Source organism: Asterias amurensis, chromosome 5 (assembly GCF_032118995.1).
Source record: "Asterias amurensis chromosome 5, ASM3211899v1".
Taxonomy (NCBI): domain Eukaryota; kingdom Metazoa; phylum Echinodermata; class Asteroidea; order Forcipulatida; family Asteriidae; genus Asterias; species Asterias amurensis.
Window position 1 is genome coordinate 4,046,419 of NC_092652.1, and position 20,013 is coordinate 4,066,431.

At 36.8% G+C, this 20,013-nt stretch overlaps 1 protein-coding gene across 9 annotated transcripts in view; it reads left to right on the top strand.

Annotated features, from left to right (window-relative positions):
- LOC139937799 (diacylglycerol kinase beta-like) overlaps window positions 1–20,013 on the top strand; it is a 143,012-nt gene that overhangs the window by 77,200 nt on the left and 45,799 nt on the right. For 4 of the 9 annotated variants that reach the window (XM_071933108.1, XM_071933109.1, XM_071933110.1 and 1 more), the window contains exons 1-3: window positions 3,726–4,349; window positions 14,942–15,018; window positions 18,321–18,687. In XM_071933108.1, the coding sequence (XP_071789209.1) occupies window positions 4,139–4,349; window positions 14,942–15,018; window positions 18,321–18,687 (655 nt within the window). In that variant the 5' untranslated portion in view covers window positions 3,726–4,138. Of the gene's footprint in view, window positions 1–3,725; window positions 4,350–13,921; window positions 14,052–14,941; window positions 15,019–18,320; window positions 18,688–20,013 lie in introns of those variants that run through there. The other 5 variants (XM_071933113.1, XM_071933115.1, XM_071933116.1 and 2 more) reach the window with 3 other exon arrangements.

Here is a 20,013-nt window from a genome sequence, read left to right on the forward strand (position 1 = left end):
TTTTAATTATTCATCTGGTTAATTAAACTGGGAAAAAAAACTAAATATCTAGTATTTTTTTAAAATCAATTCTGACTGGCACTGTACACTCTTACACTCAAGTCAAAACAGATATGGATATGGGTCATAAAAAAGAGAACATTAACCAAAGGTATAGAAACTTTAAACTCTTATATATTACTAGAGTCAAAGGCTCTCATTTTTAAGCCTTCGAGAAAGACTTAGCTACGACAGGCCATCAACTATTTTGTTGCATTCATACCATAGGTCCTTATGGTTTGTATGCATTTCGCAACAGCTAATCCTACTTCTCAAATACTTGAATAAATACATTGATGCACTTATAGGCCTGTATGCTTCGCTTTTAGAAGCAAAAGGGCACGAAGGCATTTTCTGCTTGGTAAAGGGCACCCTATGAGGAAACTGTAAACTTCACAAGGGCATCAAGGCAATGACTAGGGGCATGGAGGCAATCACTTTTTGTTTCCTCCGTGAAGTATCAGGCCTGCACCAGTTGAGTAAAGTTGTTCACCCTTTTGTACTCCTGTAGATGTTAGAATCTTCCCTGAGTTACTGGTCACCGGAGGTCTTCAAGGAATTTCATTCATCATTTAGTATCGGAAAGGATCTTAGCTAGTCAAAGGTTAATGAAATTTCTCCCTCAATGAATGACCTTACCAACACATGTGCCTCCCATATGGGCGCTACAAATGTATCCTGCCCCGACTGGCGACTACATGTATACATACATTTATTTAGCCAATGTCCGCTCACTGATATCCTTGTTGATGGGTTTCCTCTCAAGTTTTACTTAAAGGCAGTGGACACTATTGGTAATTACTCAATTTAATTATTAGCATAAAACCTTACTTGGTGGCGAGTAATGGGGAGAGGTTGATGGTATAAAACTTTGTGAGAAACAGCTCCCTCTGAAGTGACATAGTTTTCGAGAAAGAAGTAGTTTTCCACGGATTTGATTTCGAGACCTCAGGTATAGAACTTGAGGTCTCGAAATCAACCATCTAAACGCACACAACTTTGTGAGACAAGGGTGTTTTCATCTTTATCTCACAACTTTGATGACCGATTGAGCTCAAATTTTCACAGGTTACTTATTTTATGCCTATGTTGAGATACACCAACTGTGAAGGCTAGTCGTTGACAATTACCAATAGTGTCCGCTGTCTTTAATTTGATCATCAGTTACATGTTGGGATATGTGTACATGTCGTGATGTGTGTAGGTGTAATTGATGGATTGAAAGTAGGACTGTACATTATGGGTTTCCAACAGAGGCCCAATTAAAAAAAAAAGAAAGTTGGCCCAAGGCGCTATTGCTATCTGAGATGGTACGGGATAGTATCAAGATGTTGGGGTGTGACGTTGTGGAAGAAAGTTCTATACATTATACCTCGGAGCAATATGATTATACAATGCTGAAAGGGTGTTCCCTTTACTACTATCTTTAGCTTTAGAGAAAGAATATTATTAGTTATAAAGCATGATCAAAACTTTGTCAAAGTTCATACTGTGATCATCTACAAGACAAGAAGAAATGCTTCTTCCTTATCAAGAAGATCTTGAGACCTATTGAACATAACATTTGTTTCAATAACATTGTTATTAATTGTTATTAAAAATAAATGCTGAGAAAAAAAAATTGTTTTGATGATATGTTCATTTAAAAATAAATATTGAAAATAAAATTTGTTTTAATAATACTATTATCAAAGCAACTTTAACTTTTCAGTTTGCCTTTATCAAATTTTTCAGATTCATAACTCGTCACACACTCACCCTACATTTTAATGCGACAAGACACCTTTAATAACTACAACATTATGAACGATGATAATAATAATGTAAAGATATAGAGTGAAGCAGTGGCGTGATAAAGTCAACACCATATCAGCCATCAGCACGCTCGATGCGCATAAACTAAAACCACGATGGTCCAACGCCTCCTCAAATGTTACGAGTCCCTCAAAGCTGCAGCGCCTCATCGTCTGTACCCAAATCTATTTATTAGGCACTTGCAGCTGACACCTGTACTTGTTAAAGCCTGCAAATTAAATGAGCGCAGTCTATCATATTGCCTGTTTGAAACCATTGCTAGCGCTACCTGATAGATGTTGACAGGTTAGGAGACGGGATAGAGCTAGTAGAAGAAGTCAACAGAGAAGATGGTATATACATGAAGTCACCCATCATGTGTTATACAGATGAGGTTCTTAATAAGAGAGAGATAACTTAAAGGAATTGGACACTATTGGTAAATACTCAAGATAATTATTAGCATAAAACCTTTCTTGATAACGAGTAATGAGGAGAGGTTGATAGTATAAAATATTGTGAGAAACAGCTCCCTCTGAAGTGGAGTAGTATTCGAGAAAGAAGTAAGTTTCCACGACTTTGATTTCGAGACCTCAGATTAGGAATTTGAGGTCTCAAAATCAAGCATCTGAGAGCACACAACTTCATGTGACAAGGGTGTTTTTTCTTTCATTTTTCTTTCAATTTCTTAAATTTTCACAGGTTTGTTCTTTTATGCATATATGTTGAGATACAGCAAGTGAGAAGACTGGTCTTTGACAATAACCAATAGTGTCCAGTGTCTTTTAAAGCCCGTTCATTATGTTCATAACATTATTCATTACAGACATTCGGTTGTACTTTTACTAACCCAGAATATTGTACATCTGAGTTGGCATGTGTAGCCAGTCGATCACAGAATTATCGGGAAATAAAATAAAAAAGTCCCTGCCCCCAAAAATGTATTTTTTTGTGAAAAAACACTTGCAGAAAGATTTTTGTATTATGCCACCACTTTTTCACTCAGTTTTACAGAAGAATGATAAAGTTTGCACTGTAGGTAGCTGTTTTGGGGTCTGGTCAATTTTTTTATGTTTTTTTTTAATTTTTAATTTTTTTTTTTATATAAATATTTTTTATTTACTTTTGTACACATCAAGTCAAACTTTATCTGTACAGTGATGTGTTAGAGGGAAGTAGTTTTGAAAGACTGACAAGTTGTTGAGAAAAATTTTTTATTACAGTTTTCATATTTGCGCTCATGAGTGTCGACCCTCGATATCTTAAGAGTTCTCATGTTAAATATGAGAACTCTCAACTACCACAAATGTTGTGACATGAGTAACAACCCTATGCCATCTTCATCCATTTCATCATTTGACTCATCCGCATCATCGTGTGTGGACTGTAGACACTTCTCAGGCATCCGGCATACATTGTATCAACTAGTATACATACAATTCCTACTACAACGAACCAGTGCAAAAGTTTCATATTTGTGCTAGTGAGTGACAACATGACATCTTTAGAAGTTTTCATATTTGTGCTAGTAAGTGACAACCCATGACACCTTTACAAGTTTATAGTGCTAGTGACAACCCATGACATCTTTACAAGTTTCTTGTGCTAGTTAGTGACAACCCATGACATCTTTAGAGTTCTCATATCTGTGCTTGTGAGTGACAACCCAATGAAATCTTCATCATTCGACTCATCCCATAGTCACTTCTTAAAGGCATCTGATTTACATTGTATCCAATAGTACACACAATCCGTACAACAACAACCAGTGCATATTGGAGTAATGAGCCCAGACCATTATAATCAAGCTTTCATGAACACACAGTTGATGCGTGCATCACTGAGCAAGTGCACATCACTGAGCAAGTAGTCTTCAGTTGTGACTACCCCTCTCTCCCAGCTAGCAATGGCTATAGTGAGCCGTTCAACTCCTCAGTTTGATCACCCTAAGATTACCATAAAAAACCATGGAGCTACTGTCACCATTCTCTATTCAACGATTGCTTTCACTCCTACAACAATCAAGCTGTGCTTATCTGTGTAGCTGCAGGCAAACTGTTCTCAACAGTGATTACGCATACCTGTGTATAATCATGGAGCTATAGCTCCATGGTATAATCAAGTATTTCTAGAGGCGTGTGTGGAAACTGGGGGACTCGGATAGTTGAAGACTTGCTTGTTGCTGGGTCGGTCAGGACAGGCAGCATTTGTGGGCGTGTGCGTGTGTGTGTGTCACCGTGAGGGATCGTAAATCAAGGGTACTATTTTATGCCAAGTGCAATCGATTAGCCACCAAAAGGATCTAATGCCACCCGCGAATGCACAGCCACGAGTTTCCAGACGCTCTATACTGCCCTCGTGGTGCAGGGTGAGACGCCATCGTTGTCGTAACGGCTACAACCTCATGATGGCGGCGCAAGGAATAATTAGCCGACCGTTATTTGTGCCTTGTACCTCGGCGTTGGTCATGGCGTTGAAGGACCAAGCACAAAGTGTGGTGGACATGGTCATGGTTGGTCAGTATACACATTTATAATTAAAAAAAATCATGCTGATTAAAGGCAGTGGACACTATTGGTAATTACTCAAAATAATTATTAGCATAAAACCTTTCTTGGTGACGAGTAATGGGGAGAGGTTGATGGTATAAAACATTGTGTGAAACAGCTCCCTCTGAAGTGCCATAGTTTTCGAGAAAGAAGTAATTTTCCACAAATTTGATTTCGAGACCTCAGATTTAGAACTTGAGGTCTCGCAATCAAGCATCTAAATGCACACAACTTCGTATGACAAGGGTGTTTTTTTCTTTCATTATTATCTCGCAAGTTCGATGACCGATTGAGCTCAAATTTTCACAGGTTTGTCATTTTATGCATATGTTGAGCACAGAAAAACAAATCTTACTTACTTTTGATTAGTACTTTGTTGTTTTTGTTAAACAAGTTTTTCTGCTTAAAATGAGTTTTATAAAATTGCATCATGATTTTCTGTATACTGGGTTTTTAATTTTATTGGAATCATGAGATAAATACTAATAGTAATAATGTCTTTATTATTATTAGTATGTCTTTGTCACTCTACTTACATGTAGAGCTAATGGACAACACTGTTGAATGTTGCCCAAGATGGCAGGTGCAAACACTAAGATTTTGTCCCTCTTAATAAAGCCCCATGTTGCCTCTCCCACGATGCCCAACGGCATAGACTCGTTTTTAGCTTCCTCTTTTCTGTTAGTGCTTACAGGCACCGGACAGGTTTCTGTCAGTTCTGTATTAAAGCCAGTGGACACTATTGGTAATTACTCAAAATAATTATTTGCATAAAACCTTACTTGGTAACAAGTAATGGGGAGAGGTTGATAGTATAAAACATTGTGAGAAACGGCTCCCTCTGAAGTGACGTAGTTTTCAAGAAAAGAGTAATTGTCCACGAATTTGATTTCGAGACCTCAAGTTTAGAATTTGAGGTCTCGAAATCAAGCATCTGAAAGCACCGTGACAATTTTGTGTGACAAGGGTGTTTTTTCTTTCATAGTTATCTCGTAACTCCAACGACCAATCGAGCTCAAATTTTCACAGGTTTGTTATTTTATGCATATGTTGAGATACACTACACGATCAACTGGTATTTTTTTTTTTTTTTTGCCTTACTTCTTGTTGTACCTTACATCACTTTCAACATTCTAAGGAACTAATTCACTATAATTATTTTACTGTGCATGCTGGAGGAAAAAGTGAGGAGATTGTTCCTGATTTTTTATTGTCAACGCAGCCAGAGCCCAATTTATGTACTGCTCTCCTCCCCCAAAAGATCTGTTACCCCATTAAGTAAGGGTAGGTGGGCGGCTAAATCCAATAAACTACAGGTTCACGGCACACATGTACATGTAAGGATGGTTTAACCATTTCATGTTGGACAATGTGTATACAGGCTAAATTGACATGTATCAAAGCACGGAACAACTTCTGAGCATTCTCTATTGGCTTGTGGTTAGTTGGTTTGGTTTAAACCAGTTGACGCCCCCAGGCAATCTATTTGTGTAGCGTGCACAGACATGCACCATCTGTAGGCTTCGTTTTCCCCTGTACAAAGAGAGACAAAGTGTACTGGAATTCATGCTCAAATCTCCCTTTTTACATGGGTTATTGTATTATCCCCAATTTCAGACCTTCATCCTTTTGTTGTACAAAGGATACATTTGAAAGATTGACCAATTGCCACCGATGTTTTTCATTTTATCCGGCATAATACTAATAATTATTTGATTTATTAAGCACCTTACGCAGAACCAACCCCGAGGCGCTTTACAACATTAAACATAACTTAAAGAGTAAGACAAGACTAAATATTTTAGCCTAAAACGCTTATTAAAGCCTGTACGCACTTAGCCTTTTATTCACTAAAATTTCTCTTTTTTTCCCCCAAGAAAAAAATATCTTATCTGCTGTAGGCCAAGTTGAAGTCAGTTCAGTTTGCAACATTTTGCACTTTTCACACAAAAAATGAACTTGTCATCGCAATATTTGTGTTGAGCTGACTTTCACGATGGAGGTGCCTGACCCTTTGCAGGGTAGATTGCCATATTGGCTCAAGGCTTTTCTGTCATAATTTAAGTCAGAGTACATCCACATACTTAAATCTCGAGATCTACCCTCTCGTCCTACATTACATTCATCCAATATCCTCTCTTGTATCATATGTTTTCAAAACCCAGTGTATATTATAACAACACACCTCAAGATATCTTCAGTGCACACTTAAGCCAAGTCAAAAAAATTACCTGTTGAGCGTCCAGGTTTTTTTTCCAAAAAGAGGAGGACCTTTTTATTTTGATTTTTCTTTCAAAGGTTGCCGCCAAGCATTTTGATTCAAACTGGCCACAAATTCTTTGCAGTTTAAAGTCAATACTTACTTTATGTAGTAACAAGTTCTTTAAGACACTGGACACTATTGGTAATTGTCAAAGATCAGTCTCTATTGAAGTTGCGAGAGAATAATGGAAGAAAAAACACCCTTGTCACACGGAGTTGTGTGCTTTCAGATGCTTGATTTCGAAACCTCAAAATCTAATTCTGAGGTCTCAAAATTAAATTCAAATATTTTAGTGGAAAATTACTTCTTTCTCGAAAACTACATTACTTCAGAGGGAGCCGTTTCAAACGATGTTTTATACAATCAACAGCTCTCCATTGATAGTAAACAAGTAAGTTTTTGTGCTAACAATTATTTTGAGTAATTACCAATAGCGTCCAGTGCTTTTAAAAGATTAGTAAGTCTAATGAGAAATACACAGAAAACTTGTCTTTTTGAAGGAAAAAATGTAACATAAAAAAATAAAATAAAAAAAAGGATGCTGCATGAAAACAAGGATGACGGAGGGGTTGATCAACTGATATTTTTTTATATTTGGCCTTATTGTGTTTTCTTTTACACCCACAAAAATCAGCGGTGGGTAACGCCACACTACATTGGGCCCCAAGAGGATCTCCGCATACAATATGAGCCCTCTATACTCTTCTTTACTGAATCAACGCCTACGCACAAACCCTGACCGAGGATCTATGTCTTTGGAGAATTGGTTCCTACATTTAAGTGCAGGGAGATAGATATACGGTGCGATATTTTTATTTTGTCCTTAGCTGTATGTGGACGTTGAACCTTTATGGAATTAAACTAGGGGGGGGGGGGGATAGTAGGTTTTAGGAAAATCACAATAAGGAAATGCTGTTGGGTCAACTTACTATCAAAACATTTTAACATACATTGATTGTCTTTAAAGGAACGTTACAGAATTGGTAAGAAACAAAAATCATGAAGATCACAGATTTACATAAAACTTACACGGTCTAATGATGATGACAGTAGAAAATGTCCCTTCAAATATTTCTGTCTGAAATGTCATACTTGATTGGAAATAAATAATATAGTTTCACAATTGGAGTTTATCGCTCAGTGAGTGTTTTATTCATTTTTGTTTTGGCATCGATGCGATACAAAATGTGTAATCGGTTTTTCACTATTTTCTCGTGACCCAGATGGCCGATCGATTTCAAACTTCTCCACGTTTGTCAGTTAATGTACATGTATATAGTGGATTACATACAGTGCTTACACTGCCAGCAACTGTTTTGTCAGCAAAAAATCAAATCTGTAATGTTCCTTTAAGTACACTCTTTGATTTTACATGTCAATTGTTTGAAACATAAATATATGATTATATTTCAATATCGCACATGCGATATTCCCTCATTTACAATACTCGGGGACAACAGTAGTGAGGCCTTCATCCTGCAGTGGAATGATAATGGTTGTCAAACCAAACATATTGTAGAATAGCCTAGCAACTCCCCCCCCCCCCCCAAAAAAAAAAAAGGTAAAAAAAAGGGAAGGTACACGTACACGTTGGGTAATATTGTCAAAGACCAGTCTTCTCACTTGGTGTATCCCATCATAACCATAAAATAACAAGCCTGTGAAAAAATGGGCTCAATTGGTCATCGAAGTTGCAAGAAAATGATGAAAGAAAAAACACCCTTGCAGGGCTGTATGCTTCGTTTTTGAAAGGGCAAGGGCACCAAGGCATTTTCTCTTTGGCAAAGGGCACCATATGAGGAAATTGTAAATTTCTACTGGAGCATTTCAAGGGCACCAAGGCAATGGCAAGGGGCAACGGAGGCAATCGCCTCCGTTGCCTTCGTGAAGTATCAAGCCTGCCCTTGTTGGACGAAAATGTGTGCTTTCAGATAAGAATAAAAAGACTTTTAGCTAGAAGTCTTTTATTATTTTAGTGAGAAATTACCTCTTTCTCAAAAAGTACGTTACGTCAGAGGGAGTCGTTTCCCACAATGTTTTATACTATCAACAGCTCTCAAATGCTTGTTACCGAGTCAGTTTTTAAGTTAATATTTGTTTTGAGTAACTACCAAACGTGTACCTTCCCTTTAAAAGATGTATTTGATTGCTGTTCTTACTTCATGTTGCCATGACATTCAAGAGCATTAAATAAAATATACAATGTAACTTAAGGATAGGATGTCATTAATTGTGTTTTGCATTCATTGGCCTTCAAGGTACTGGGCGCGTTTTTTTCAAAGACCAGTATTCTCACTTGCTGTATCCCAACATGCATAAAACAACAGATCTGTGAAAATTTTGACTCTATTGGTCATTGAAGTTGCAAGAGAATAATGAAAGAAAAAACACCCTTGTTGCACAAATTTATGTAATTTTTAGATGCCTAAAAAAGTTTTTTATTATTTGAGTGAAAATTTTTCCTCTTTCTCAAAAACTACATTACTTCAGAGGGAACCGTTTCTCACAATGTTTTATACTATCAGCAGCTCCCCATTGCTTGTTAAAGTTGTTATGCTAACAATTAATTTTTAAAGTAAATACCAAAAGTGTCCAGTGCTTTCAATGCAGTGTATGAGAATGGCAACACGTTGAGCCGTCAAAGTCCTTGCTTGTTAAACCTGTTCAGAGTACTCAAACCATTACTGATAACTGATTAATTAAAACCTGTACCCATCGCCCTTGACATTCAAATTGTCATATCTCAATAAAGGATTTCTCGTTTGTAGTCGAGAGGCAAAATAGGAAGTTATAATCAGGAGGAATTGTCTTACTATCGCAAACAGCTGCTAGATTTCCTGGCCAGCCTAAGGGTTGGGAAAGTCAGAAGGATAAGATATCGTCGTTGATTTTGAGTTGATGTATCCTGTGATGATGAATTTACAACTGTTGTTTTATTTATGCGTTGAGTTTGTGTTTTCAGTAATTGCAAAGATAAACTCTTATTTCTCTTAGAGGGAAGGTACACGTTTGGTCATTACTCAAAACAAATATTATTTAAAAATTGACTTGGTAATGAAACATTGTGGGAAACGACTCCCTCTGAAGTAACGTAGTTTTTGAGAAAGAGGTAATTTCTCACTAAAATATTAAAAGACTTCTAGCTAGATGTCTTTTATTCCTATATGAAAGCACACAAATTCATCCATCAAGGGTGTTTTTTCTTTCATTATTTTCTCGCAAATTCGATGACCAATTGAGCCCAAATTTTCACAGGCTTGTTATTTTATGCTTATTATGGGATACACCAAGTGAGAACACTGGTCTTTGCAATTACCAAATGTGTACAGTGCCTTAAAAGGATTTTGATACCTTTTGTAGATAAAGTTTTTGGCCATGACATGAATCCCTACTCACTGTGAATAAAGATATAATTGTAATATTATTTCCCTGTAGAAGTTTCAGCTTCATTAGTCGTCAAGTTTTTGAGAAAGAAAAAAAGTACAAATCACATAGCAATGTTTTCAGGAGAATCGCATTAATCCATTCGTGAAATTGTTTTACTCATTTCTCACAAACTGCAGCACTGAATCAGTAACTAGGGGAAGCTTTCTACTATCATAATCTTTAAACAATATAAGTTTAATGTAAATCTGTGGACGTTTGTGTTTTGTGTGGTACAAGTAGCCAAACCCTTTAAAGAAAGTAAGTAACCAAGTTTGATTGAAGAACACACAGTAGATAACACAACATTCTTTTGGCAATAAATAATTTACAGGGCTATGGTAATGTACTGATCATCACTCATCACTGCTCATTTGTACTTCATTTTCCCGCTGTTTTTCTACTGTGCCTAAATAACTCGGTGTCAAGTAAAAGGAAAGTGAATAACAATCTCTTCTATAATTTCTAACACGAATGCCCACCCACTCCTTCGCAAACCTTTGACGACATCCTTTCAATCCACATAATTATAAGGCCTAATACACACGTACAACCCAATTTGCATCAAAAATGTAATCTACTGGCTGTCTATGTACAGTAGGCAGTATAAATAGCTGTGATTTGGAAAACATTGATATACATGTAGTAGGCTAAACCTCCTGTGTGTTTACGGTAATTTGGTAAACATGTAACTGTTTTTGAAATGGTCGGTTACTACGTACCAACAAGATTTGTTTGAAAAAAACGTTTACACATCCATATCCGTGCATGAGATAAAAAATATTGCGTCTTCATGTAGTCCTGTGTATGGTTATGGTGAAGTTATCAATAAATACATAAATGAAGCAGCATTTCATGACCAGCTGGTGATATACACCAGGTGTTTCTACTAATAAACTATGCAACAATTGTCAATTACCGTAGCACAATGACTTGCACATGGATTTGAAAAAAAAACCGAATATTCATTATTTTGTTAAGTCCATAGATGGAAATTTGCATCGGGAATGAACTTAAAGGATAGTAATTTTCGTTTTACCTATAACACCAATGTGTGTTAGCACTGTATACTCAGTACTTTCCCGAGCTCTGTAAAAAAAAAATCACAGGCGTATTACTCTGTTGGAATTCGAACCCAAGACCTTTGCAATTATAGAGCAGTTTCATACCAACTAGACCAGCGAGATTGCCTGGTAGCTACATTTAAGTCTACTATCAAGTCCAGGGCCCAATTTCATAGAGCTGCTAAGCATGAAAATTTGCTTAGCATGAAATTTCTTCCTTGATAACAACAGGATTACCAACCAAATTTTCATGTGATTTTCAGGATAAGCAAACAACAGCTGATTACTAGTAACAAGCAATATGCAACAAATATAATTTTTTTTGGTAATCCTGTTTTTATCAAAAAAAAAATGTTCATGCTAAGCAAATTTTTGTGCTTAGCAGCTCTATGAAATTGGGCCCAGTTTGAACTAATGTTCTTTTGTACTGAACTTTCAACGAGATAAAACTATCAACAACTTTTCTTCTGAATGGGCAGTTCGATGATTGATATCATTGTACATTATCATTATCCTTGAGAAGCGTTGTCTTCTCAACCAGCAAATTGATGCATTTTTTAGTTAATAGTTATAGACAAAAGAGAAGCTTTTCCTGATACAAGGTTGGCCAAGTATTTAGCAACAGATGTTGGGGTTTTTACATTGGCAAAACCGACTGCTTCAACATAATACTGAAAAACAATGCACATAATTTGCATTTTACTTCTTGTTTAAATGCACATGACGTCTGTTCTACCGAATCCTTTTCACAATGTATGTTACATTATACAATTAGAGGAATAATTAATGTGATTAATTTGAATTTAAAAATGTGCAGTTTTAATTATTTTTTGTAACCAACCATCTGTGATTTGTTATTATTAGTATTTTTGTTTTGTAATGAACCTGGATTAATAAACCAAAGTAAAGGGAAAGAGAAAAGTGCACAATTTGTACATGCACATGTACGCAGGTACGACACATGTACATAGCATGTGTACTCAATGTCAACAACCTTTCAAAAAAAATTCAAAAATAGATAACAAAATTATTACTGGCTTACAACTTCTGTCTTCATTTTAAGGATAAAGATAAAGTACTGCACTATTTATCTTTCATTTCAAATTGTATAATTATTTGTTTAAGTTTTTTTTGTTTTTTGTTACGTGTTTATTTCTTTGTTTAATTATTCATTTAATCTTTTTTTTTTTTTTTAATCTTTTATTTGGGGAGGGGTGGCTTCTGATGTGTTTATTTCTTTGTTTAAAACTGAATTGATTGTCTATCCATTGTGATTGTCCAAAAAAAAAAATGCCAAATGATACTTCTTGAACTTATGATTCTTGTATGGATGTTAAAGGCAGTGGACACTATTGGTAAATAAAAATAATTATCATCATAAAACCTTCATTGATTACGAGTAATGGGGAGAAGTTGATGGTATAAAACATTGTGAGAAACAGCTCCCTCTGAAGTGATGTAGTTTTCGAGAACGAAGTAATTTTTCATGAATTTGATTTCGAGACCTCAAGTTTGAGGTCTCGAAATCAACCATCTAAACGCACACAACTTCGTGTGACAAGGGTGTTTTTTCTTTCATTATTATCTCGCAAACTCGACGACCGATTGAGTTCAAATTTTCACAGGTTTGACATTTTATGCATATGTTGAGATACACCAAGTGAGAAGACTGGTCTTTGACAATTACCAATAGTGTCCACTGGCTTTAACAGCTTGTGGTTGATTCTTGCCACGGAATCTTGTGCTTATTCTAAGGAGCTATAAACTAGATTGCTTATAATTCACCTGTGACTTCTCGCACTGCCACTTCTTGACCTGTGTGTTACAATCGGCGACTCTACCTCTCAGTATAGATTGATTCCGTAAGCATCCAAACATATCTAGCTGCAAGTCGATCGATAATATGTCACACACCTCAGGCAAACCCACTTACCCGTGAAAGCACTGCCAGTCATGAAGTCAACCCAACGCAAATTAGAAAAAACAAACGTAAACTAGGTTGGCTATGAGTAAGTGGGTCTGGCTATAGAGTGTGAATATGTTATCATCGGTCCATTAATTAGACAGAACTCCCCTATCACCTCCTTTATATACTTACCTCAGGCTTTTTTTATTAAATGCCGCGCGGCTATTTTGATGGTCAAGATTTCTTCTTGTGATAAGAGTTTAGGGGAATTTTCTCGGTTGTAAGACAATCTCCTGACATAGTTCAATTTGATTTCAGTCATGTAAGGCACTGGCGACTTTGGTAAGGACCACTATTATCACTTGGTGTATCTCAACAATTATGTATAAACTAACTAATTCTGTAAAAACAATCTGTGCTCAATTGGACATCGAAGTTGCAAGAGAATAACGAAAGAAGACAAAATAGAATTTATTGCACAGATTTGTGTGCTTTCAGATGCATAAAAAGGCTTCAATGGTGTGCAGTGTCTTTTAGTTATTTTTTGGTTTTCCATACAGGCAAACTTCCACCGCCCATTTTGAAATGCCGTAACTGTTCTAGCCATTCATGAAAAGAAAACCAATTGTCCAGTCATCAAACAATGATTGTTGGGCAATTTCTGACTGGTGCGTCTACTGCGTGCACAACTGTGTAACGTCAATATAAACTGTATAGGAAGTAACTAGTGTATAGCATGTTGTGTCTGGATAGAAGTGGGTTGACATGTAGAAAGTCTTTTAATCCAAACTTCCTTTTGTCATCAGGAAGTGCGAAGGAAATCAGTTTAACGTATAGTCAGATTGTACAGCATATTTATTGTTATTATGGAATAACTGATCGAGTGTAGAACACTCAGGATTTACAACGTGGAAGCAACTAGTGTTTTGAATGTCGAAATCTCTTAATTAGAATGTTGTATCGAAACTGTAGCCCATTTCCGGTGGAATATGTATGCTTGTATTCAAAACTTTGTAAGTAATATTTGTGATGAATTCCTTTTTTGCTATGATCAGAGACAGAATTTTGTATATACTTTTGTTTAACTGTTGAATTCTTTGTTGAGACTGCATCGTGTACAACGTATACTTTTTATACATTATATTTCAAAGCAATACATGTACACATGGGTTTGTGTAGTGTTCTACAGATGTGGTTCTTTTGAGTAGTGTCAAGGTGAAAATTCTAACGATGGAAATTTTAAAACATCATTTAGATTTTAAAATTATGTACATGTGTTATGTTTCCAGCTTTTGTGCCATGTGTACACTAAGCATTTATGAGTGTTAAATATAGGCTGCTAATTAAATGTGTGTTTTAAGCTTGGATTAGATTTCAATTAAAGAGAAATAGTACATGGATCCGTTCGCGTCTGGCTAGAACTTCATGTATGTTTACATGTATAAGAAACACAAACTAGTCTTGTGTTTTTCTTTCATTATCATCACTAACATTAAATGAAATAAGTGCACAAATTTACTTGTATTAATCAATTTAATCTTTAACGTTTTCAAATGAAGTTGTGCCACCACTTTTTCTTTGAACCTCATTTTAATTCTAAAAACTGACTGAATATTTTTTATATTTTGTTATATCCTTACACGGATGTGTGTTTGCCCTGACATGTACACTCAGTACCTTCCTGATTTCTTTGAAAAAATCACAGGCATAATACTCTGGTGGGATTTGAACCCACAACCTTTGAAATTATAGAGCAGTGTCTTACCAACTATTGACAACCGAGATTGCCTGGTAGCTAGAGGCAGTTTGAAACCTATGCCAGCGGGTACCACAATGATCTAACAACTTACTGATTTAAAATTAACAATAATTTGTTTGTTTGTTTGTTTGTTTTTCTGTCCAGATTCCCGCAAGACTTTGAAGGATGTGTTAGAGGAGTTCCATGGAAACGGTGTCCTCTCCAAGTATAACCCAGAACAGGTAAGATATTTATGTGGCACTTTCAGAGAACATCAGCTGTCGATTTCAACAAACTCTTCCCAACTTGGGATTAATTTTAGGATATCGGACGAGTTAAGATCCGTATGCATAGAGAGTAAGACGCAGTGAACCCATCCTAAGTTAGAACGAGTTACTCGTCCTAACTCGAGTTAGGATTAATCCTAGCGTTTCGTGAAACCGGCTGCTTGCTCAGTAAAGATTCATTTCATTTCTCATGCCTGGAGTTTTACGGAGCTAGGCCATGTCTTGGCCTTGGTGCTCCCTCAAAAGTTTACCATAGACTTAAAGATTTTTTAATGGAAGTGCCCTTTTCAAAATGAAAATGTCCTTGCCCTTACAAACATGAAGTTCCAAGCCTGATTTCTTCTTAAGTCTCAATTGGTGTGCTTTAGTCATTTATACATTTGGAGACTGGAAAATAAATCCTAACATGCAATAGATTTACATTAAAAAATGCATCGATTCAAGACACCGTTGTTCAGTAGGATCTGAAATTTTGTATTGTAGAAGCATAACTAGTAAGAGAGAGGTTTGCTGTAACATCATGTGAATTTCCCTTTTTGAGTAGTGTTAGTTCTAACCACAGTTTTTTTTCCCAGAACCAACACCACTCAAAAAGAGATATCGTGGACACTGTTGGTAATTGTCAAAGACCAGTCTTCTCACTTGCTGTATCTCAACATATGCACAAAATAACAAACATGTGAAAATTTGAGCTCAATCGGTCGTAGAAGTTGCGAGATATTAGAAAAGAATCAAATTCGTGGGAAAAAACTTCTCTCTCGAAAAGTACTCCACTTCACAGGGAGCTGTTTCTCACAATGTTTTATACTATCAACCTCTCCCCATTACTCGTTACCAAGTAAGGTTTTATGCTAATAATTATTTTGAATAATTACCAATAGTGTCCACTGCCTTTATCCATTGTTACTTGAACTCAACATTTAGAAATATAGCTTCAGACTTGGACTAGAAAACTTTTTTTGAATAATGGAACTAATGAGTGGCGACGAGGTCTGAACCTGCGTAAGAAACCTTTCAGGGTTGTGGTCGCTGATAATAGACCCAGCTGAAGGCAAGGTCGTAGCACGGCCATGATTCTGTAAGGTCGAGACCAGTCACGACACTATTTTAGGTAAAGGTATATTACGTCATTGTTGGGTTTTGTTTTGAAGTAAATTCATTCTCTGACTCCAGTTTTATAGTTTTTAATAAATGCTCCACACAAATAACTGTATTATATACATTTAAGTGAAAACAATGAAAAATTGTTTAGCTGACTGAATTGTTATTGTTGAAATCAAAGTAATGAATGTTAACGTCACAAATTTGCATCAAATAATGCGCAGCAGTTGAGTTGTGCTTCGCACCAAAAACTGGGTAGTTGTGATGTCGAGTTCACATGAAATTGGCATCGCATTCATAGGACGTATGAACATGACTTAATTATCAGTGTTTGTGATAGAAACCTTTCTCTGGAGGATTACTATCGGACAAAGTTTATAATCAGCGAGGTTTTTTTTCAAATCTTGTTTGTCTTTTTTCTTTTGAGTGGAGCTCTAAGACTCTGTTTACTCATCACCAGTGAAAACAAAGTACAAACATCTTCAATGGAACATTAAGACATATACTGTTAGATCAATACAAATATTTTGTTATATAAACACCAATCTTGTACATTATGTATTTTGGCAATGATTATTGTCAAGTTAAAAACCCTGCTTACTGTTACTTCTCTGAGGCAGTGGACACTATTGGTAATTACTCAAAATAATTATTAGCATAAAACCTTACTTGGAAACGAGTAATGGGGAGAGGTTGATAGTATAAAACATGGTGAGAAACGGCTCCCTCTAAAGTAACATAGTTTTCGAGAAAAGAAGTAATTTTTCACGAATTTGATTTCAAGACCTCAGAATTAGAATTTCAGGTCCCGAAATCGAGCATCTGAAAGCACACAACTTCGTTTTACAAGGGTGGTTTTTTCCTCCATAGTTATCTCGCAACTTTGACCAATTGAGCTCAAATTTTCACAGGTTTGTTATTTTATGCATATGTTGAAATACACCAAGTGAGAAGACTGGTCTTTGACAATTACCAATAGTGTCCAACCTTTTCCTATTGAAGATGGTTTAATGGTTTCATTATAATGGGTCTTCGCAAACTGCATTATAACAGCTTATCCCAAAATTGGTTTCATTGTTCAAACCTGGTGAATTAGAACAAAATATAATTCTCAATAGTGGTAGATAGGACTCCACTGTGAATGGTGGGATACCGTTTATGGCCACGTTCAGACAGCGTACTAAAGTTAGACCCGAACTGTTTTAACTTTACGAACAGCGTGGGGTGATCATAAAAATAAAACTACCATGCGTTCAGACCGTTCAAAGTTAAACCCGATACGGTTTATCTTCGGTTTTAAGAGGTCACACAGCATCCTGACCAAACACAACAACATCCTACATGTACTTAACCCATTATTGTAAAAATTATATGATGTGTGGAATTACAGGCCTCAAATTAAAGTCAGGCCTCTGAGGTCTTGGCTGTTGCCCCTTGTCTTGGCCTTGGTGCCCCTTCAAAAGTTCCCCATTGACTTTAAGATTTCCCAATGGAAGTGCAAAATGAAAGTGACCTTGCCCTTTAAAAGAGTAAATTCCAGGCCTGGACTGTACGTTATGGGGGAAAAAAAATCACATTTTGTATTTGAATTATGTTTGAACTGAGCATAAGGTAATTTAAAGAACGCTCTACCAACAAGTCTGAGAGAAGCTGCATCGTTGGCTGTGTCTAAAAACGCCTCCTCAAGACACTTCTGTTCCCAGAACCATCCTTATTTGCTCCTCTTTTTTATTAATCTTCTTGGCTTGTCGTTGGTCCGTTTTTGTTTTGATTTTGTTCTTTTGTTGCCCTCCCTTTGTAAGGCGCTCTGTTCTTTGGAATAGACGACCCCTTGCAAAATGCGCAGCGTACTCACATGTGCCTATCCTGGGTGGCATTTTGGGTGTCAAAATCGTATACAAACATGCACAAAGGAGAGTTGACACCCAAAATTACGTGCATTGTTCGGAGGCGCGTTCTGTATTGTGTAAGAAATCAATAGCTCCCCCTTGCATAATGGGAAACGCTACAGGTACGCTCAGGTCACGCGCACATTTTATGCACCCAGTGAACAGCTATTGTCCAATGATCTGCCTCCTTTTTGAGAGTGTGACGTCATATGCAATGGGTCTATAGCGCCATATAAATGCTTTGTGTTTTTTTTTGGTTATTTGCAGCCAATCAACTATGAAGGCTTCAAGTTGTTCATGGAGACCTATCTGGACGTGGACATGCCTGAGGACCTCTGTAGGCATCTCTTCTTATCGTTTGTCAAGAAGACCCCCGTTGCGCCAGTAGTACCTCATCATGACACCCTTAAGGGTAAGGAAATGCTGGATGTGACCAGCATGATGGCAGCTGCCACAACGCAAACTGCCTGCGCACCCATCTGTACGGGTGCGGGCAGCGCCGCAGTGCCGGTTGAGAAAAGCGCAGCAGCGGCGACAACTACAACGACAACATCGCCCTCAACTACCAAAAGCCATACAGGCGGTGACAACACAACTACCACAACCACCACCACTACTACTACTACTGAACAGGGTAGGGGTTTAGAAAATCACTGTAACCAATACATGTAGATCCCCCTGTCTCTCTCTCTATCTATCTCTATTCACTCTGTTAACACTAACATGCATCCACTGACCACATTACACGTTGCTTCAATACCATTTGTTATGTGGAGTCTTTTAGGTGTTGCTCATAAGACTAACACGCAATGATCGCTCTGAAATATCCGCTTTGTCCGTTGCTTCAATAAACAATGCTCAGTTTCAAAAGACACAGTGCTGTGTTGTTTTCAAAGCAAAAACATTCTTGCAAATATTTACTTGTATCAAAAAAAACTAGTGTGCCAAATCCACTTAGTTCAATTGCTTTAATAAACAATGATGTTTTTCAAAAACACGGTGCGGTGTTAATTTTAAAGCGAAAACATTTTTGCAACTTACTAAAGCCTGGTTCATACTTCCTTCGAACGCGAATTAAATACAAATTTTTAAGTCACAAATTCACAACGAATAATTCCCAACAGTTGACCTGTGAAGGAAAACAGAGCAGTGATGTCAAAATTTGCTTCACATTCGCAGGAATTATGAACCAGGCTGTACTAGTATAACAAACAAAAAATAATCTGTAAAAACAATGTGGTGCGAAAAATACAAAAGAAAATGCACAGAGCGGATTCTTGCTACGTCTGTCGTTGAACTAACAAAATCATAAAAAAATGTTAACAAGAGGTTAATACAGCGCTTATTCCAAATGACATAAATTATATGAAATGCACAAGACAGAAGAACCAATCCAACAATGCCTAAATGTGTCTTTGATGCAAAATCGCCAGCATCCGATGTCACGAAACTTTACGCAACTGCGTAAGTTGCGCCATAAAGTTGCGCCATAAGTGGACTTACGCAGTTGCGTAAAGTTTTGTGAAATCGGCTGCTGCATTGGATTACTCATCCAATATTCACTAACGGTATGTTTGACATGCATGAACACCTATACAAAATACTCTGTCGAAATCTGCTTTTCAGAACTCGTTGTGCGGGGAAACTTGTTGACATGAAACTGTTTAACCAGCAGAGGAAACAATGACATGTACCAGCTAAAATATTTTTTTCATATACACATATCTTATACTGAGTTCTTGTTAGTAAATTACATCAAATAATTTAAAGAGAGGGTTTGGAAAACTTTCTGAAGAGTATGGAGTATCTTAAGTCCAGTTGGAACAAGCGCTTCACCAAAAACATAATCACTGCAAGCAGTTCTACTAATACCATCTAATATCTGTGTGCCATGTCAGCGCCTGCTCATTGCATTCCTAGCTGTTCTTTATAAAACCTAACCTTTTTCTCTTGCTCGTTG